Source organism: Lactuca saligna, chromosome 3, assembly GCF_052625555.1.
Source record: "Lactuca saligna cultivar CGN05327 chromosome 3, ASM5262555v1, whole genome shotgun sequence".
NCBI classification, from domain to species: domain Eukaryota; kingdom Viridiplantae; phylum Streptophyta; class Magnoliopsida; order Asterales; family Asteraceae; genus Lactuca; species Lactuca saligna.
The window spans coordinates 199712864-199733120 of NC_136419.1; the positions used below are offsets into that span (position 1 = coordinate 199712864).

The 20257-nt window shown below is 33.8% G+C and overlaps 1 protein-coding gene across 1 annotated transcript; it reads left to right on the forward strand.

Annotated features, from left to right (window-relative positions):
- The first annotated feature begins 2522 nt into the window (after nt 1-2522).
- On the forward strand, nt 2523-4668 carry LOC145037734 (cytochrome P450 CYP82D47-like). The gene is made up of 2 exons (XM_078986440.1): nt 2523-3535; nt 3766-4668. The coding sequence occupies exons 1-2, from the start codon at nt 2585-2587 to the stop codon at nt 4396-4398; spliced, it is 1584 nt and encodes a 527-aa protein (XP_078842566.1). The 5' UTR covers nt 2523-2584; the 3' UTR covers nt 4399-4668.
- The last annotated feature ends 15589 nt before the right edge of the window (nt 4669-20257 follow it).

Genomic DNA, 20257 nt, shown 5'->3' on the forward strand with positions numbered 1-20257 from the left:
ACAAAATTTTCATTTTTCAACAACCAAATTTTACATATAAAACATTCTCAAAAAGTATTCCACAATAGTTATTGAATCAAACATATCCCAAGATCACAAATCAAATATCCTCTCTGTGTGTACGGTTCACGCTGGCGCCTTTCCACGGTCCTCGCTAGTACCTGAAACACATAACACAACAACTCTAAGCATAAATGCTTAGTGAGTTCCCCAAAATACCAAATACAACACATATGCCACTCGAGGCTACTATACGACCCTCCGGCCGATGTGTCTCAGCGAGACCCTCCGGTCCTGTAGCTCGTTGGACCCTCTGGTCCAATCATAGCTCTTTGGGCCCTCCGCCCCGGTCTGAATCGTTGGACCCTCCAGTTCAGTCTATACAATTATATATATATATATATATATATATATATATATATATATATATATATATATATATATATATATATATATATATATCATACTTACATCACGTAGCATATTATCTCATACATGGCACACAATCTTATACATAGCACATAAGACCTTCCGGTCAACTCATAATACCACTCTAGGTAACGTATAGTGAGAAGACTCATCTCGTGTAACTCGGTAACTCGGAAATCTCGGACTCCGTGAAATAGGATCTAGCCTCCGCCTAATCGTACGAAAATAAACACTCTGCATCAACACATTTCCCAAGGCTAGACCATTCCCTCTCTTAGCGCTCTCAGGAGGGTAAAAGACCATTTTACCCCTCTCAAGGCTCAAATACTCTAAAGTTGACCAAACCCTAAAAGTCAACGGTCAACCCTTTGACCAGACTCGACGAGTGCATAATTGTGACTCGGTGAGTTCATTCATGAACTCACGTCCTCAAAATCCCCAATGACTCACTGAGTCACTTCCCTAACTAAGCGAGTTACAATCTGTGTGATTTATGGGGGGGGGGGGGGGAACCATCTTACTCGCCAAGTCTATTCTTGGACTCGGCGAGTTCAAGCCATGCTCAAACTCAAGTGACCTCCTGAGGTCAGATCCGTTCCTATAACCCATAGACCTGGCCTCCTTAAGCAAAATAAACACGTAAAGTTTGGATCTTGGTTACCATGCAAAGACCTAATGGCTCTATTTGAAGAAATGGCCCCAATAAGCCATCCCAAACTCTTATCTCCCAAAGGCACTCATAAAGATCGAGGAGTTAAGGTCTCTGGACCACTTTGGATCCAGATCCAAAGTCTCAACACAAGAAGGGACCAATTACACCACAATCCATACTCTAAAGGGGATAGAAACCCTAACTCTTAAAAGATTAACACCGAACTGAAGAAGGATCGATATATATACCCCCGAACGAAGTCCCTAGCCTTTGAAATCCACATAATATCGCCCTCTTTAGTTCCCTCTTGCCTTGGCCACCTTCTTCTTGCAAAAACACCCACACAAAGATCAAAAATGACCTCTTCCTCCTCACAAACGCTATGGATCTCTTAGGGTTCCTCTCAGGGGTCTGGTACCCGCAAATGGTGGCTATAAGCCCCTTTAAATAGGTCCCAAACCCCGGGGATTAGGGTTTCATTAAACAGCGTGGACTCGACGAGTCCACGAATGGACTCGCCGAGTCTGCCGTTAAATCAGTCCGACCATCCGTGATCCTACTTGGCGAGTCTGAGCACCTACTCGCCGAGTCTCTCTCCAAAAACTCAACATAATGCATAAAATAAGATACCTGGGAGTCCGGATGTTACAAATTGAAGGAATTGAAACCAAAGATTTGGAATGCAAAGGAATTTGAAGAAATTAAAATTAAAGATTTTGACATTGACGCCTTTAGGTGAAAAATTAATTAACGTTAAGAGTAAATTGCACGAATGGTCCCTATGGTTTGGAGTAATTTGCATGTTTGTTCTCTAACTTATTTTTTTGAACAGAAAGTCCCTAATATTTGTTTTTATGTTGCGTTTGGTCTCTATCTTACTAAAAACGACTATTATGCTCTTATTTAAATAAATTAAAATAGTCTTTTTTTTCGATAAGATAAAGTGAGGTGGGGGTGAGCTGTGAGTGTTTATTTAAATAAATTAAAAAAAATCAAGGAAAAATAGACTTTTAAGGTAAGACGGGATCAAACGCGTAACAAAAACAAATATTAGGGACCTTCCAATTAAAAAAATAAATAAATTAGTAACAAGACACACAAATTACCACAGTCATTTACTCTAAATCTAATTTGATCAAAATACATCTAATTAATTCAACATCAAAAGATTCTATCATTTTTTTTGACACAAGAAAGATTCTATGATTTTTTTACGCAAGACCATGAAATGTACATGTCATTCTTAAGTTATATTCCCTCTTAAATATATCTTAAATATATGTTTATGCTAAACGATGATTAATTAAATTTAATAACACAATTGTATCCAGCAAACTTTTCAGCCAACTTTGTTGACTTTTACATTTTTAGAACCATCCCATTTGAATATATATATATATATATATATATATATAAAACGTTAGCAGCCAGGGGAGTTCAATCTGTATATATTATGAACCCTCGGTATGATCATTTTCATAATTCATTCTGGACGTAGAAAGCATGGAGCTGTTTCTCCCATTTTCAGCCTGTATAGCAGCGATTGTTTTTTCTTTGCTACTAAAATTCCTGCTGCAAAGCTTTAAAGGAAAGAGAGTGAAGAACAGAGAACCACCTGAAGCAAAGGGCCGATGGCCGGTGATCGGACACCTGCGCCTTCTAGGTGGAGCTGAACTACCTCACAGGGTCTTAGGTGGCATGGCAGATAAATATGGCCCCATTTTCACCATCAAGCTTGGTGTTCACAATGTTTTGGTGGTGAGTAACGCTGAGATGGCGAAAGAGTGCTTTACCACAAATGATAAGGTGTTTGCAAGTCGACCCAAGTCAATGGCAGTAGAACACATGGGCTATAACTATGCCATCTTGGCTCTCGCTCCTTATGGGGACTACTGGCGACAAGTGCGCAAGATCTTGACGCTCGAGGTTCTCTCTCAGCGACGCGTGGAGATGCTTGGACCTCTTCGTGCTTCAGAGGTTAAAGCATCCATGGAAGATATATATAAGGCTTGGGCAAAGAATAAAGAGAGTGGAAGTTCCGACATGGTAAAGGTGGATATGAAACAATGGTTTCAGAACTTGATATTAAATGTTGTGGTCAGGGTTGTTTCAGGAAAAAGGTTTTCACCTGATGACAAAGAAGGGGTTCGATTTCAAAAAGTGATAAGGAAATTCTTTGTGTTATTGGGCACATTTGTGGTGTCTGATTTTATTCCATATCTCAAGCCTTTGGACCTGGGAGGATACGAGAAAAAAATGAAGATCACAGGAGAAGAGATGTACGGAATTGTAACAGGATGGCTAGAGGATCACAAGAGAGTGAGGGCTGAGGAAAAGCAGCAACATGAAAGAAGCCAAGTCTTCATGGATGTTCTGATTTCGGTTCTTGAAGGTGCCTCCCCAGAGGAATTCCGTGGTTTTGACCATGATACCATAATCAAGGCTACATGTTTGGTAAACCTAATTAATCTTTCTATATCTCATCATCATTATGAGCTACTATTGCTAGAGTTTGTTAATTAATCGTTTATACTTTCTTCCACATTCATTATACTACGTATTTGCAACAGTTTTCAGCGGCAAAGATAAGCTGTGCAAAAGAACAAAATCAATTATCAGCATGCATGCATGTTGCTTGAAATCTAGCTAATACAAGAAATTTGTTTTTAACTTCAAACTTGCAGACTGTTTTAGCTGCGGGCTTGGACACATCGTCTGCAACGTTAACATGGGCTTTATGTTTGTTGCTCAACAACCCAAGAGTATTAAAACTTGCCCAAGATGAATTGGATGAGCATGTTGGAAGGAAGAGAGCGGTAGAGGAGTCGGACCTCAAGAACCTTGTTTACCTTGACGCAATCGTTAAAGAAACACTGCGTTTATACCCGCCTGGACCTCTAAACCTTCCTCATGAGTCCATGGAGGATTGCATTATTGGTGGCTACAAAATCCCTAAAGGCACACGTTTATTGACTAATCTTTGGAAAATTCAACATGATCCTAATAAATGGTCAGATCCTGAAGAATTTCAGCCAGAAAGATTCTTGACAAGTCATAAACATGTTGATGTCAGGGGAAACAATTATGAATTGCTTCCTTTCGGTAGTGGTAGAAGAGTATGCCCTGCTATTCCCTTTGCTCTTCGGTCTTTGCATATAACTTTAGCTACTTTAATACAACAATTTGTGCTTAAAAACCCATCGAAAGAACCCATTGATATGAGTGAAAGCGCTGGAGTGACTATCAGTAAAGCCTTCCCACTTGAGGTCCTTCTGGCGCCTCGTTTATCCCTTGATATGTACCCTGTTGCTCCATGATATGTGAGCTTCAAAGCAACTGCAAGCTCCAATGCCGCCTGACGATAAGCCCGAACCCCAGACCCGTTGAAGATTGATTGGAAGATAATCATGAATCGACTACTGACTAGCCTTATCAACAACTTGTTTAGTCATACTATGTTTGTTTTCGATCATCCTGATTTTTGGATGGTTTCTACTTACTGTTGTTTGTAATCTCTCTCTATATACAGAGAACCCTCCTTGGTTTATAATTCAATCGTCAATAATAAATAATTCTTAGCATGAAAATATTATTTCCATATTTACTTAGTATTGTTGTTTACATGAACTTTGTTCAAAGTAAAACGTGTGTAAACACGGAAAGAATTCGAGTAACTAAGATATCAGTTTAAAAATAGAATTAAGATATCAAACGTAAACAATCGCCAACAAGAATAACAACGTGGTAAATAAAAGAGATATGGAGATTTAAGTTGAAACCAAAAACAGAAAACTCAAATAATCAATTCACTATAATTTGAAGTTTTTATAGGGTTTGAGAAAAAAAATGGATAAAATTGTAAATTTCATCCCCGTGGTATTCAAAAAACTTTGGATAGGGTCCAAAAAGTTTCTAACTTGCATGGAATGTTCAAAATCAAAGTTTTTCTAAGTTTTTGGTCCATGACACACTTGAAAAGTAAATTTTGCCCTTTTCATTTCTTTTTTCTATTTTCTTTATTTATTTTGGTATTTAAATAATTTAAAATAAAAATAAAATCTCTCTCTCTCTCTCACACTCTCTCTCTCTCTCTCTCTCTCCCCCCCTCTCTCTCTCTCTCTCTCTCTCTCTCTCTCTCTCTCTTTCTCTCTCTCTCGTATCATCATGATATTTCTTCTATATTCAAAACAATTTTCCTTAAATAACCATTTCAAACAAAGCCAACAACAACAATCTAAAATCAAAAAAGAAATCAAAGATATGTATGTGTTTGTCGTTCTGTGTCGTCTCAAGAACAATTTCAAACAAACTCAGCAACAACAATCGAGATGGAAGAAGAAGGGGAAAAACATAACAAACACAATAGCAAAAAATTTCTTGGAGTCTAATGCTGAAACTCACAAGAACATATATACACACATATATTTCTTGATTTCTTCTAAAAATCCCCTTTTTTTTACCTCCGATTCTGAATCTACGTGTTCTTGGCGATTTTACTCTGTGACTCAACTCTAAATTTCATCTTACACCATAGAGCCCCGACGAATAGAAATTGGTTCAAAACTTGATTCCAGAAGTTCAAGGCTTCCAGATCAAAAATCGATTAAAAAAATAGGTTGGAGATTTCAAGAACATGATAGCGTTGTATATTTGGCAATTGATGTTCCTAAATTGAGATGGAGGAAGATGGAGACAAAGTTTTGTTGAGAAATCAATATCTTGCCTTTAATTTTCATTTCGTTTTCCGGGTTTTTTTTTTCCAGATATAGGCTTCGTAGCGCCGCCTGCCATGGAGGTTATCTTCAGATTTGCAGAGTTAGGGTTTGCAGCGATGGTGAAATAGTTATGGTTTTTCTGCTTAATCTTTGTTTCCTGGTGTGAAGTAGATGAACGCGAGGACAATAAGGCGAATGTGTGGATCGGAAGAGAGGAAGGTTTTGTGCAACCAATTACAAAGAAAATCCTCGCCGGAGCCGGAGTCGAGAGATGATGTGAGCGAGGAAGATACAACGGTGTTCTTGAATGTTGAAGAACAAAGCAATAAATGTGAGTGTTATTGGTTGCAGACGAGAGAGAGAGAGAGAGAGAGAGAGAGAGAGAGAGAGAGAGAGAGAGAGAGAGAGAGAGAGAGAGAGAGGAGGGGTTGGGTGAGATTTTATATTTTATTTTTATTCTTAATTATTTAAATACCAAAATAAATAAAGAAAATATAAAAAACAAATGAAATGGGCAAAATCGACTTTTCAAGTGTATCAGGGACCAAAAACCCAGAAAACCCTTTATTTTGAACTTTCCATGCAAGTTGGAAACATTTTGGACCCTATCTAAAGGTTTTTGAATACCACAGGGACCAAATTTGCAGTTTTGTCAAAAACTTACAATGAATAGAATCCGGTTTTTGGAAAACCGGGATATATTGTAAAAAATGGGCACTTATAAGGGTGAAAGTTTTATAACCCGGTTTAAAGTAAGGAACCGGGTTATATGATTGATATAAACAACCGGGACTTATAAGGGTGAAAGTTTTATGACTCGGTTTAAAGTAAGGAACCGGGTTATATGACTGATATAAACAACTAATAATACAACGGGATCTTTTAATAGTACAATTATATGACCCGGTTTTGCAAATGAAAGTGTGTTATGTGGCTTTAGGGTGTGCATTTAAGAGGGATATAAGAAGTGGCGGAGACAATAGGGGGGCTGCGAGGTGCTTAACCCCCCACCCCCCCCCCCCCCCACCCTAAATCTCTTTCCAAATTTCAACTATATGTTATTGATAAGATAAGCCAATGGTAAAACTATTAACCCACAATCCCACATCCATCAATTGATAATGCTAGAGCCCACTCAGTTATTTAAAAAAAAAAAACAATTATTATTATACAAATATAAAACAAAGAGTCAACAAAATATGAGAACTATGAGGCCAACCGCCGCCTTAACGTCTTTCATTTTAATTTAATTGGCTATTAATTAATAGTGATATATATCAATTTGTAAGTAAATTATAAGAATACGCCATTTGTTTTAAATAATGTTTCGTAATTCTATGTTTTTTTTTTTTTTTTAATTTAGACTATTACTTTATTATATTTTGGCGATGTGAGACTATTAACCCATTTATCCTTAAATCTTGGCTTTGCACCTGGATATAAGATCCATTTGTCAACAACCATGTTTTTTAAATTTAATTCATCCCCACTTATTGATCACCCTCTATCTCAGTGAGAAATGCTCATTTATATTCCAGTTAGTCAAGTTTGATACTTATAGTTTTTTTATACTAATTGTTTTTATCATGTACAACATAATAACTACTCAGTCAGGAGTGATGCTTACACCTAAATATACTTGCACATATCACACAATAAACTTATAGAAAAGACCATCCCATTTCGTGAACATACGATACATATATGTTCTGAATGTGAAAAAGCTAAACGTCATACATTTACTTATCTCTTTACAACTTAAACCAACATATCATTGAGGGCGTCATTTAAATACTTAAGATATTCCATTCAAGTTAACACTACAAAAAAAAGTTTCCAAAAACTATTGAGATCATCATCCCTATTGCTAGGCCTCTGAATCCGCCCATGTCCATGTTTGATTTTAATAGCAATGAACTTATTATAAGTTAAAAATGGAAATATACTACTATAAGAAAAATTAAATGGCACTGAACTTATTATGACTCCTACAAAATCAAACAAATATAATAAACCTTACCTATCAACAAATCTATATAGACATTTCAATAGGTTACAAAAACTACTGTTTTTTAATATTCATAAATGTTCTTCCTACTAATGGGTGTAATTCTATCTCTCGCAATATGATAATAGTTTTTTGATCTTTTTCAAGATAGCACTAAATTTGACTATAACCCTACTAAAACATATAACGAATGGGAATTAAATTATCAACCAGGGCCATATCCCATAATTCTAATCGGCCATGGAAACAGAAACTACATAGCATTATCAACAAGAAAGAAATTTTGGATGAATATCATCTGTAATCCGAACAACATACCATAACGAATATTGACGTAATACCTAACTTAGATAACCACTTTCTTTTCTTCATTATCGCATCTCCTGTTTTTCCATACCCTAGGACGCCAAAACTCCTCGTTTTCCATGATTACCACCTCACATTTGCGAATTTGCCTCCATTTTTTTGATTTTCACAATTTAAACTTTATCACTTTCTCCTAAATCCTAATCGATTAACATGATAATGCCTTTTTTGTATTGGGTTATTGATGATACAAGGCCCACATCTGATGTATGAAAACTGAGCCTCGATTTGATTTTCCTCTGTGCATAGTTTTCTTTTCTCTCCTCTCTATCTTATGTTTTCAATCATGTCGTCTATCCAGGGCCGGTCCAAACATATATGGGGCCCGGAGCGAAAAGAAAAACATGGCCCCTCAAATACAAATATAATAAAGATTTAAAAAAATATCATTACTCTTCAATATAGAAGTTTTCGATTATAAATAAAAAACAAACTAAATTGTTTATATTTTGAGCTAAATTGAGTTTCAACCAACTTTAAGTCCTCAAAATCATTTAGGTAATAATTTTTTTTTATATATATAAACTACATAGCCCATAAATTTTGGGCCCTCTTGAATCGTGGGCCCTGGGCAATCACCCAGGTTGCCCACCATCTGGATCGGCTCTGCGTCTATCTTCCCAGGTGTTTATCTCTCTCTACACCAACCCCTCTCGATTTGATCTTCATGTGTCTCGGTTTCTCATCCTCGTATGGATCTATATCAATAAGGGTAGAATATGACGGGATTCCGGAGGGAAAATTAAGTAATCGCGCCATCAGGAAAACTAAAATTTTGAAATAAAATATAATTATATGCATTTATAATAATTGAGTTTTTTTATCAGTTTCTATTATTTATTTTTTGGAAAGGAACATCCTTAACGAAAGTTTCGGGCTAACTTCGTGCACCGATTAATTCTTTGCTACAAACATAAGGCTGTGCCTTATGATCTTCATGATTATGGGGTTGAGCAGTGTCGGAATTTGAGCATGTATTAATAGGTTATCCAATATATCATTTCTCTCATGTTTGTTTTACAAAATGTTTTTAGAAAGAAAAAAAATGTGAAATGAATTGCAATTATTTATAATGGTTGGTTCACATAGAATGAAATATGTTTTGTGTTTGGTTTGGTTCGCATAGAATGAAATATGTTTTTTGTTTTGTTTTGCAAACTTGTCAACGTCATTGAAAATTAATTAGGTAATATAACCAAAATGATATTTTATTGATTTTTTTTGTAATTTTTTATTATTTAAAAAAATGATAAAACTTCCATTTATTAATTTTCACCCATTCAAACCTACATGAGCTTATTCATGTGGGCGAGTGTGTGTAGGTGTAGGTATAGGGTGGGATGATGTCGGTGTTGGTGTTTTGGAATAAGCCTTTTATCTTAGGTTTGTAAGTGTGAGCATGGGTGTGGTGAGGCTGGTGTGTGGGGGTGTTTGTGTGGGTGTGGCGGTGAGGTCGGTGCGAGATTCTTACAACGCATTTAACCAAGAAGGTTGAAGAAATAAGTGAATATATAAAATTAATCAAAGAGCTAACTTGCAAAAATTTATTGATGTTGCATCTAGAAGGATGAATGTTGTATAGATAGTGAATGTCATACGCATAAAGCCAAAAAATAGCAAGATTCTTACAATGCATTTGACTATAGCTAATAGAGCTTATATGTTTCCTGAAGAAATAATATTGGTTGAGATGGTAAAGTATTACGATAACGAGTGACAAGAAATGATGGTTTTTACCATGTTTGATCTCTCAATACAAAGTTTAAGTTTTATAGTAAAACTATGTAAATCATTTCATGAATGTTTCCATTTATATAAACAATTTCTACATCCATCTAATGTAGATATGGGTCAAAACGAACCATAAGTGCACCAACACCAATATGGTTGTAAACGTGAAACATAACCAACATATTAACACCAATATGATTGAAAATTTTCAAGATAACCAACATATATTCAAGTAACCTAAAGTGCACTAAAAAATACATAGATTAAGGTTGGCTCCGCACATATCTTACACTTTACAAAAAATTAACCTACAACACCTTCACATTTTCACCCTCATCTTGATTTTATCATTTTTTATGTATAGGGACCTCCTTGTTTGTATAATATCTGAATACATGAAATTTTGAACTTCCACCTTTTTTTTTTGAAGGTTTGACCCACCCTGAATGGTTTTAGATGAAGCTCCCCATGTGTGCATGTAGTTGACCTACTCAAGTCCTTAAAGAGTGTCTTCCTATTATCTTCGTGAAATTCTGCAAAGTGATAATCATCACTATCAACAACTTCTGACTCTTCATCAACTATGTCATTTCCTGTAGTTGTGATATTATTTTTTAAAATTCCATGTTCATATACATCCACAACAATGTGGAATTCACTCCTATCTACATCCACATCAAGTTGTACGTTACACCCCTATACATTGTAGTCACCATCATCATAATCATCTCCGTTGTTTTTAGAACCATATATACTCTCAATAAAGAAAGCATGTCCATTGTCACTATAGAAAACATCTCCGGTATCATCACTCACCATTCCATCTAGGATACCCACTCCTACTTGAGTTTCATAACAATTTTGGGCATTGTACTCAATATCACACTCGTAAAAAATGAATACTCCTCTAAAAATGGTTCAGTCCAAAAATATGGAAGTATCCCAATTTTGGTGGCGCAAATCATTTCGCCCGAAACGGAAAAGGGCGCAGTTTTGCCGGCCAAACATATGACCCAATTGTGTTTAATTAGTTTGACAAATTTGCCTAATAGTTTGAAAATTGTCCTTCCAGTCTTTATCGAAAGTAGAGTCTTCATCGTATTCGTAGTCTATTGCACATAATAAAATTTTATTGTTAAAATTCGGAAGTATGGGTTGAAAAAAGTTAGTTTATTGATATTGACTAAAAAATAGTAACTTTTTATAGTAATATTTTTTAATATAAAACCCTAATGATTTTGAATTATATGACAATATCTATTAAAATTATATAATTTAATGGATGCTACCCACCAGTGTTGTAAATCAAAGTAAGAGAAAACTTTAGGAAAACCCAAGATATTTACATAAAATCCTTAAATAAACCATTATATTATTTATTTTTTTTGTATACTAAAAGATTTATATTTTTTTCAAAATGACTAATTTAAGGCTTTGAGTTTGGTAAACCATGGAAAGAAAAAACGATAGGTAATTGATTCTCAACGATTTGATGGTTAATTTTCATTAGATTAAAAATTTTCAAAAAGATAAGGGTTTTGATGCACTAAAAAAATAATATAGTGGTTTTTCTAATGCTTATATAAAAATAGATTTTCTAAAGTCAAAAAAACATAATAAGACTTTCAGAAAATATAAAGGTTTTAGTGCACTAAAAAATAATGTAGTTATTTTTTTAAGAAGTCAAAACTGAAAAAACGATCCATGTGGTATGCATTTTTTCTAATGTTTAGCCCAAACCTCGATTTTTTTAGCTTCGTAGTCCTTTTAAGCTAGTTTCATTGAAGATTTGGTCCTTCAGTAAACTAAAATGACTTTAATACCCTTGGGTATTTATTTTCTAATTTTCTTTCATTTTTCAAGTCTAATACTTATTTACTAATTTTAACAATAAAAAAATAAGAAGCCCATCTCTCTCTCTCTCTCTCTCTCTCTCTCTCTCTCTTTCTTTCTCTCTTTCTCTCTCTCACTCTCTCATCCTTACTTTTTTTCCACACAAAGTCATCCTCTCATCCTTTGTTCTTTCATACACAAACATATAACCACCCATCACTTTCGGTCACCTCTAGTCCACTTACCATTAATCTGTCCAAAGCTATTTCTTGACATCTGCATTCTTCACTGCAAAAATATTACTCATTCCTAATTAACACACAATAATTCACATATTTCAGTATCCATGATCACGATTCACCAATAACTCTTTGAAAGATAATCACTTTTTTTACATTATTTCAATGAAAAAAAAGCATAAATGATATTGACATCTTTAAAAAAAATACAAGACAGCGAAGAAATAATCTAGGGTAGTGATTGAGAGGTATTAGTGGAAGATGACTCCAGATTTCCATACAAACAATAAGGTTTTGGAGGAAGTTGCAATCATCCCATCGAATTCACCTGAGGAACAAGATTGTGGATTTCAAACTTGTAGATAAAATTGCATATGAAATTATACACACCATTAACAAGAACCAAAGACGAAATCAAGAACCATTCATCCTAAAATCTTTCCTCGTCTCTCTGTTTCTCTCTCTAAAATCCTTCCTATTTTACCAATCCATGTGACATTTTGTTTTCGGCCTAGAATCAACAACATCTAACACCTTTATGAAGTGTATCTAAAAAGGACAAGTGCAAGGTATATCGTTGAAGTTTCAAGTGGAATAAAATTGAGGTTTTGGTTTTTGGGTTTAAGGAAAACAATAACACAAACCTCCAACCACCGCCACTTCCTATCAATGAACATAACCTGAAGATACATAAAACATTTGACAAAATTGATGTTTTTTTATGTTTATTACATTTATGGAAAAATCTATTGCATTCAGAGATGGAATAGTTAATTAATGTTATAATTTTAATCATAGATTTAGACATATGGGTTTCAATGGATGACATCTAGGTACAGTTAATCCCAATCGGTGGTGGTGATAGTAGCGGTAGCTAGATAATCGATGGATGGAGAGGATGGAAAAGATAAAGCATATGGGGTTCAATGAATCAAATTTAGGTACAAACAAAATCTGAATTGTTTGTGGTTTGTTCAAATTTCGATGGTTGATGTTGCTTCCATTGTAATTGAAGTCTCAATTGTTTTCAACTAAAACGAGATGTGTTAGATTTGCAAATGGGGGAGAGATGGGGGCCCTTCTTTATTTGGTTTTACTTTTAAAATTTTAAATATAAAGGGTAATGTTTAAGAAAATATAATAACAAATTAAAATGGTAGATTAGTCTTTTCAACTAGAATGTGGACTAATTCTATAGGCAAACTATATTAAAAGGACCATGAAACCAAAAAAGTCGAGGTTTGGACTAAACCCAAAAAGAATGCATACCATAGGGACCATTTTTGTAATTTTGAATTTTAATAATTAAATAAAAATATATTGGGTTTCTTATGTGGTTTTCCCTAAAATTAAATATGATTCTCAATTCAGTGTTATTATTAAGATTATGTATAATTAATTTATCAATTATTTATTTAAACTTTTATATAAGGTAATGTAATGTAATTTATAGGTTATATAACTTATAATAATTATTGTTGTTAATTAATTTATAAATTATTTATTTAGAAAATTTCCAATTATTAAATTTTTTTTGGATATTTGTTAAAGTGACAATATTCATTAAATTTTGCGCCCATTCAAATTCCTCATAAAAATCCAAATAGTATTACCTAAAAAAATTTCTAGGCATACAATGAAATTAATATATATATATATATATATATATATATATATATATATATATATATATATATATAAAGACAATATGACATATGCCACCTTACAATTACAAATCCTAACTAACAGCAATTAAAATACAAATAAATAAATAAATAAATAAATAAAATAATGAAATCCATAACACGTGAACTAACAAATGTCAAATTAAATGCAATGAAACAAATAAACTGTAAATAAATCTTTAATTTGTAATAATTTACAACCCACAAAGACATTGGAAAGTTAAGGCATTTGAGTATATACATTGGTTCTATTTGCCTACTCATGAGATTAATTTTAAGTCTTTTCTCCTACTATAAAAACAATGACACAATCATAAATATTTCTTGAATTTGTCAAAATATACTTATAAATAAACCTAAAAATGTCAGTTGCTTGGTTCTTGAGCAATAACTTGCAGCCTCATTAATTTCTTCATTTCTTTTGGATTTAATAATCCTTAATTTCTTTATTTTGTGGTTTTTGAATAAAATGATGTAATAGGAAATTAAAAATAAAAAATAAAAAACTTGGAATTTTGACAACAGTAGGGACCAAGATCATAATAAAAACAAATAGTACGAACCTTCCAAGTTAAAAAAAATAAGTTAGGAACGAAGCGCACAAATTACCCCATACCATAGGGACCATTCATGAAATTTACTCTAAAATATAATTATATGCATTTACAATAATAGAATTTTTTTTATCAGTTTCTATTATTTTTTTTAAAGGAACTTCCTTAACGAAAGTTTCGGGCTACCGTTCGTGCAGGAATTAATTCTTTGCTGCAAACAAAAGGCTATGCCTCATGACCTTCATGATTATGGGGTTGAGTAGTGTCAGAATTTGAACATGTATCATTAGGTTATCCAATATATCATTTCACTCATGTTTGCTTTACAAAATGTTTTTAGAAAGAAAAAAACTATGAAATCAATTGCAATTATTCATATGTTTGGTTCACATAGAATGAAATATGTTTTCTATTTGGTTTGGTTTACATAGAATGAAATATGTTTTTTGTTTTGTTTGCAAATTTTCAACGTCAATGGAAGCTAATTAGGTAATATAACCAAAATGATATTTTATTGATCTTTTGTAATTTGTTATTATTTTTAAAAGAAAATGATAAAACTTCCATTTTTACCCATTTAAACCTACATGGGGTTATTCATGTGGGCGAGTGTGTAGGTGTAGGTGTAGGGTGGGATGACGTCGGTGTTGGTGTTTTGGCATAAAACTTTTATCGTAGGTGTGTAAGTGTGAGTGTGGGTGTCGTGAGGCTGTTGTGTGGGGGTGTTTTTGTGGGTGTGGCGGTGAGTTTGGTGCGAGAATCTTACAACGCATTTAACCAAGAAGGTTTAGGAAATAAGTGAATAAATGATATAAATCAAAGAGCTAACTTGCATAAATTTATTGATATAGAGCTTATACGTTTCCTAAAGAAATACTATTAGTTGAGATGTTAAAGTATTACGATAACAAGTGACAAGAGATGATGGTTTTTACTGTGTTTGATCTCTCAATACAAAGTTTAAGTTTTATAGTTAAACTGTGTAAATCATTTCATGAATGTCTCCATTTAGAAATACAAATTTTACATCCATCTAATGTAGATATGGGTCAAAACGAGACGGCTGTGCACCAACACCAATATGGTTGTAACGTGAAACATAACCAACATATTAACACCAATATGATTGCAAATTTGCAAGATAACTAACATATATTCAAGTGACCTCAAGTCATTTGTTGTAGTTGTGATATGATTATTTAAAATTCCATGTTCGTATACATCCACAACACTGTGGAATTCACTTATGTGTACTTTCATATCAAGTTGTATGTTACACTCCTATACATTACACTCACTATTATCATAATCGTCTCCACTATTTTCAGAACCATATATACTCTCAATAAAGAAAGCATGTCCACTCTCATTATAGAAAACATCTCCAGTATCATCACTCACCATTCCATCTAGAATACCCAATCCTACTTTAGTTTCACAACCATTTTGGACATTGTACTAAATATCACACTCATAAAAGACTGAATAGTCATCTAAAAATGGTTCAAATTCATCAACTCTCACATTATAGACCCCCCCCCCATCAGCTTGACATCATAAAAAACTGAATTCTCCTCTAAAAATGGAAATTGCAATCAACATCATAACTTTCCACATGTTCTTTAGACTTAACTTCATGATTAACAAAATTACCCTTAGATACTTCTTTTCGAGTTTTAGTTTCATATTTAATGACCAGTATCTTTTTTTTATATGTTACCCATGGTATCTCCTTCATTCACATCAATGACATTACTTTGTTGGCTAAACATCGATCCATGTTGTTGAGAACTCTTTTCCATGCCGTGGACATGCATTTTACCCAAAATTCATTTTGGCTTCAAGTACCCCTAACTTTTTGTTTCAACTTTGTGTTCAATGATGTCACAACATGAAATTTTTAGACCTAGCAAAGCCTAAACCCAAACCTAGTACAAGTGAATCTACATTGCACTCCTCGTTGCATTGTATCCTCTATAGCCTTAAGGGCTTGTTTAGAAGCTTGTAACTAAGCTTGGATTAAAAACTAAATTAGTTTAAGCTTGTATAATTCAAGTATTAAAAAAGGAAAAGGGTTAAAACAATAAATATTCACCATTAAATGGTGAATTCGGTCAAGGAATAAAAACAAATGAGAAATCGGTTCTGGGAATCAAAATATCAACTTGATTTTGGTTCTTACACTTCTAGAACATTAAAAATTCGGTCCATAATCCAAAGAAACAAAAGAGAATTTGGTCATGGAAAGGAATTGATTCAAGAATTCGGTTTCTAGAATCTTTTCTAATATTGTTTTCGGTCCTAAATTCAATACAAGAAGTGTGTTCGGTCTAGGTGTGACCGAATTCACTTTCTATTGGACCACCATAACCGAATTCTCCATTCCCTTTTGACGAAGAAACCGATTTCATCCCATGATAATCCCTTTGACACACTTTCCTAAGCTTACATTCAGCGCCTCATAAGTTCCTTCACATATAAGTCACAACTTAGATCTATTTCTCTCATTTCCCACAAGCACTAAACGAAAACCTTCTCATTCTCTCTCAAATTTGCCTTCACAATATCATTCTCAGTAAACTTCTCATTCTACAAACTCTCTCAAGTATCATCCTTCATATCCATCTTCAAAGTAGTTAGAAATTAAGTCCCTGGATATTCAATCTTCAAACTTGATTTCCTTTGAGTACATAGTAAGGTCTTATGATCTAAGTATCTTTATATTATATTTCATTCTAGTTTCAAATATATTCACACACTATTTTGTGTTTTAAAACCATTAGGAACACGACATCTTTCCCGTAATCTAGTCTGAATGTCACCGTTTCTATTTTGTATTCAAAACTGTTACCACACATAAGGTAAGTTCATACCCCAATATTTTTCTAAGATTTTTCAATGTTTTAGGGGGGGGGGGGGGGGGAATACAAGTGAAACACAAGAAATTGTGTGTTTAAAAGTATAATTTACTTATTATGTTTTCTTACCGTTAATATGTATTTAAACGTGAAACTTGTTAAAACATTGAAATAAGTTATAATATGTATAGTTTATGGATCATATGAATTGTTTTACAAAGTCTAGGTTGAAACATGGAAATAAACTTATAAACTGTAATAAATATAGTTTATGGATCTTTTTATAAAAAATTACATGTTATTTATTAAAAGAATTTTTGCATTATTACTTGTAAATTTGTTGAAGCTAATTGTGAGGCATGTCTTTGTGTACTTACCTAAGTACCAATAAAAGTCTATCCTTATAAACCAAAGTTTCCTAGATGGAGAGCTTGAGTTTGTGTATAGATCTATATGGGATTGTCAATCCTGCACCAGCTACAGTTTGACCGGTAGGTTTGTGGGTGAAAAACATCATTAATGTTTACAACATCTGCAATACGTCATAAGGTAGAACATCCATCAGTATGGTTATAAGAACTCACGAGAAGAAAACAACGATACATATACGTAGTAATATACTTTTCTTAAATAGTCTCAAGAGATAATAACTATATGATTACTCAATATATGCAATAGGGTTATATAAGATTGATGTCCGGTAGACAGTGGAATGTGTGACCTCCGCCTTACTTCCTGATCCTTGTTTGGTTGTGGACTTAGGGCAGATTCACCCATTCAACTGTCTGCTCAATATTGGTTATATACTACTCGTATGTACTAAGTGATTATAGGAGGGTAATATCGTCGCCTCGAGTTTTCAGGGTAAACACATCTTTAACTAGTTTTTACTTATAGATAAAACGAGGTATCATTAAACTAAGTATGATAATTATACTTGTGCTTTTCGGTTATAGATCGATTAAGACTACAAATAAGTTTTATGGAAAATATAGGATTTTTCGGGATAAACATCGCTATTTTTACAAGCAAACATATTTATAGATGGTTTAATACTTAATTACAAACTAGTATAACATAAAGGACCTGTAATGGTAAATTCTATAATTCCTTAGTTTATACGTCAGAGTTATATATAAATAATATACGATAGATAGTAGAATGTGTAACTTCTGTCTCATTTCCTATTCCTTGTTTGGTTTGTGGGCTTAGGGCAGATTTACACATTCAACTGTCTGTTCGATATTAGTTTATATATAACCAGTATGAATTACGTGGTTGTAGAAAGAACTATTGTGGTCACCATTTTACTAAGAATCATTATTGTTAATTATGTGATTACTTAGTGAATACGTCAGGGTTATATATAATGAAGTTATGATGGGCAGTGGAATGTATGACTTCCGCCTTACTTCATGTTCCTTGTTTGGTTGTGGTCTTAGGGCAGATCCACACATTCAACTGTCTATTCAATATGTATTATATATAATTTTTATTCACTAAATGATTGCAGAAGGAATAGACACGGTCATTGTCACAACTAGCATTTTAGCTAGGAAATTCTATTCTAGTGTAATCATCCAACTATTGTAAAACATATACTCTAAGTAAATATCACTCATTGCTCATTTAAATTCACCTCTCATGTTCAACAAAGAGTCTGGAACCCTAAGAACCCTGGTTTAAGTCCATTATGGACTAGAATTTTCTTATTGGGCCTAATGGACCAATAAGCATTTAATTCAACTATATTGGGCTTAGAAACCCTATTTGGATTCTAATTGGACCCAATTCATAAATCTATAATATTTTGGATCATTTGGGCCTAGAATGATTCATTTTAACCTGATGGGCCTTATTGGCCCATAAATGGAATAATTAGCCCTAATGGGCCATAAACTCATTCCTTTATACCATATTGGGCCGTGAACATCAATGAATGCCTAATGGGCCGAAAATTAATATTGGGCCTAGGATATTCGAACAAAACCAAGAAATTAAGCCCAACACCATTTTTCCTTCATTCCATTAGGCCATTCTCGGCCCAAGTAAAAAAAAAGGAAAAAAAAAGAGAAAAGAGAAAGGAAGGGGAGGATTTCTTAACCCTTTACACATAATCTTTATTTGTTGGGTATCCATGCAAGGGTGCATGTACCCATGCACCTATCACACCACCATTAATCAACTCCATATCTCTCCCCTCTCTTCTTCTACTCACGACTGAGAGCAAGAAACACACACACACACACACACATCTTCAATATTTCTTTCAAAACTCTCTCAAACACTCAAGAACACCCTCTTTCCTTCCATCCAAGTTTTCGAGAATTCCAAGTGTTTCAAGAAGATCTTCACCAAAGATCATCAATCCTAGGTAAGTCATCGTCACATCCAAGCTAAGTAACTTCATTATTCTGCTAGATCACTCCTTCTAAACATTTTTTTGTGATCATACTCTTAGAAAACCCCCTATGTTCAAGATCTACTCAAGGAAGACTTGCTAGGGCCGAAACCTCCATGTTTTCTTCACCAAACCAAGAACAAACAAGCAAGGTGAGTTCATACCCCCTTGTTTTCGGTTTTCATATGATTTTTGGGGGAGAATGCAAGTAAAATGTGTAGATCTATGTGTTATATGCATGTATTGTGTGATTTCTTAGTTTATTTTGTAAAAATGTGTTAGATCTTAACAATCTCGATATTTTAAGTAACCTTGAGCAAAGATCCATGAAGTAAGACACTTTATACATAATATTATTGCTCCTTCTTGTCTTATCTTGAAAATTTTGTCTTTTAGGTCTACCGGGTGTCAAAATTTCTTCACAAACGTGGAATATGATGTATATACTCCATTTGTAAAGTAATACCCAAATTTATATTCATGTACATTCACTGTGAAAGGAGCATCTGGTGGCTTTCCTGACAAAAGATCCTTGAATATTGGTTACTGATCAAGAACGTTTACATCGTTGTTGGAACCTGCAACCCTAAAAAAGAGTATGCCAAATCCATAATTCTTGGGAAGTAACAACCTCTAATACCAACAAAGGCATTCCATGATGATCACTTTACTATTGGCCTTTCCACACCATGGGACAATTTATCCATATCCACTTTGTGAAATCAATGCTTCCAAGAATACTTTGAAAACTCTGTCTTTGTTTGTGCGCCACATATAGTTGTTTCA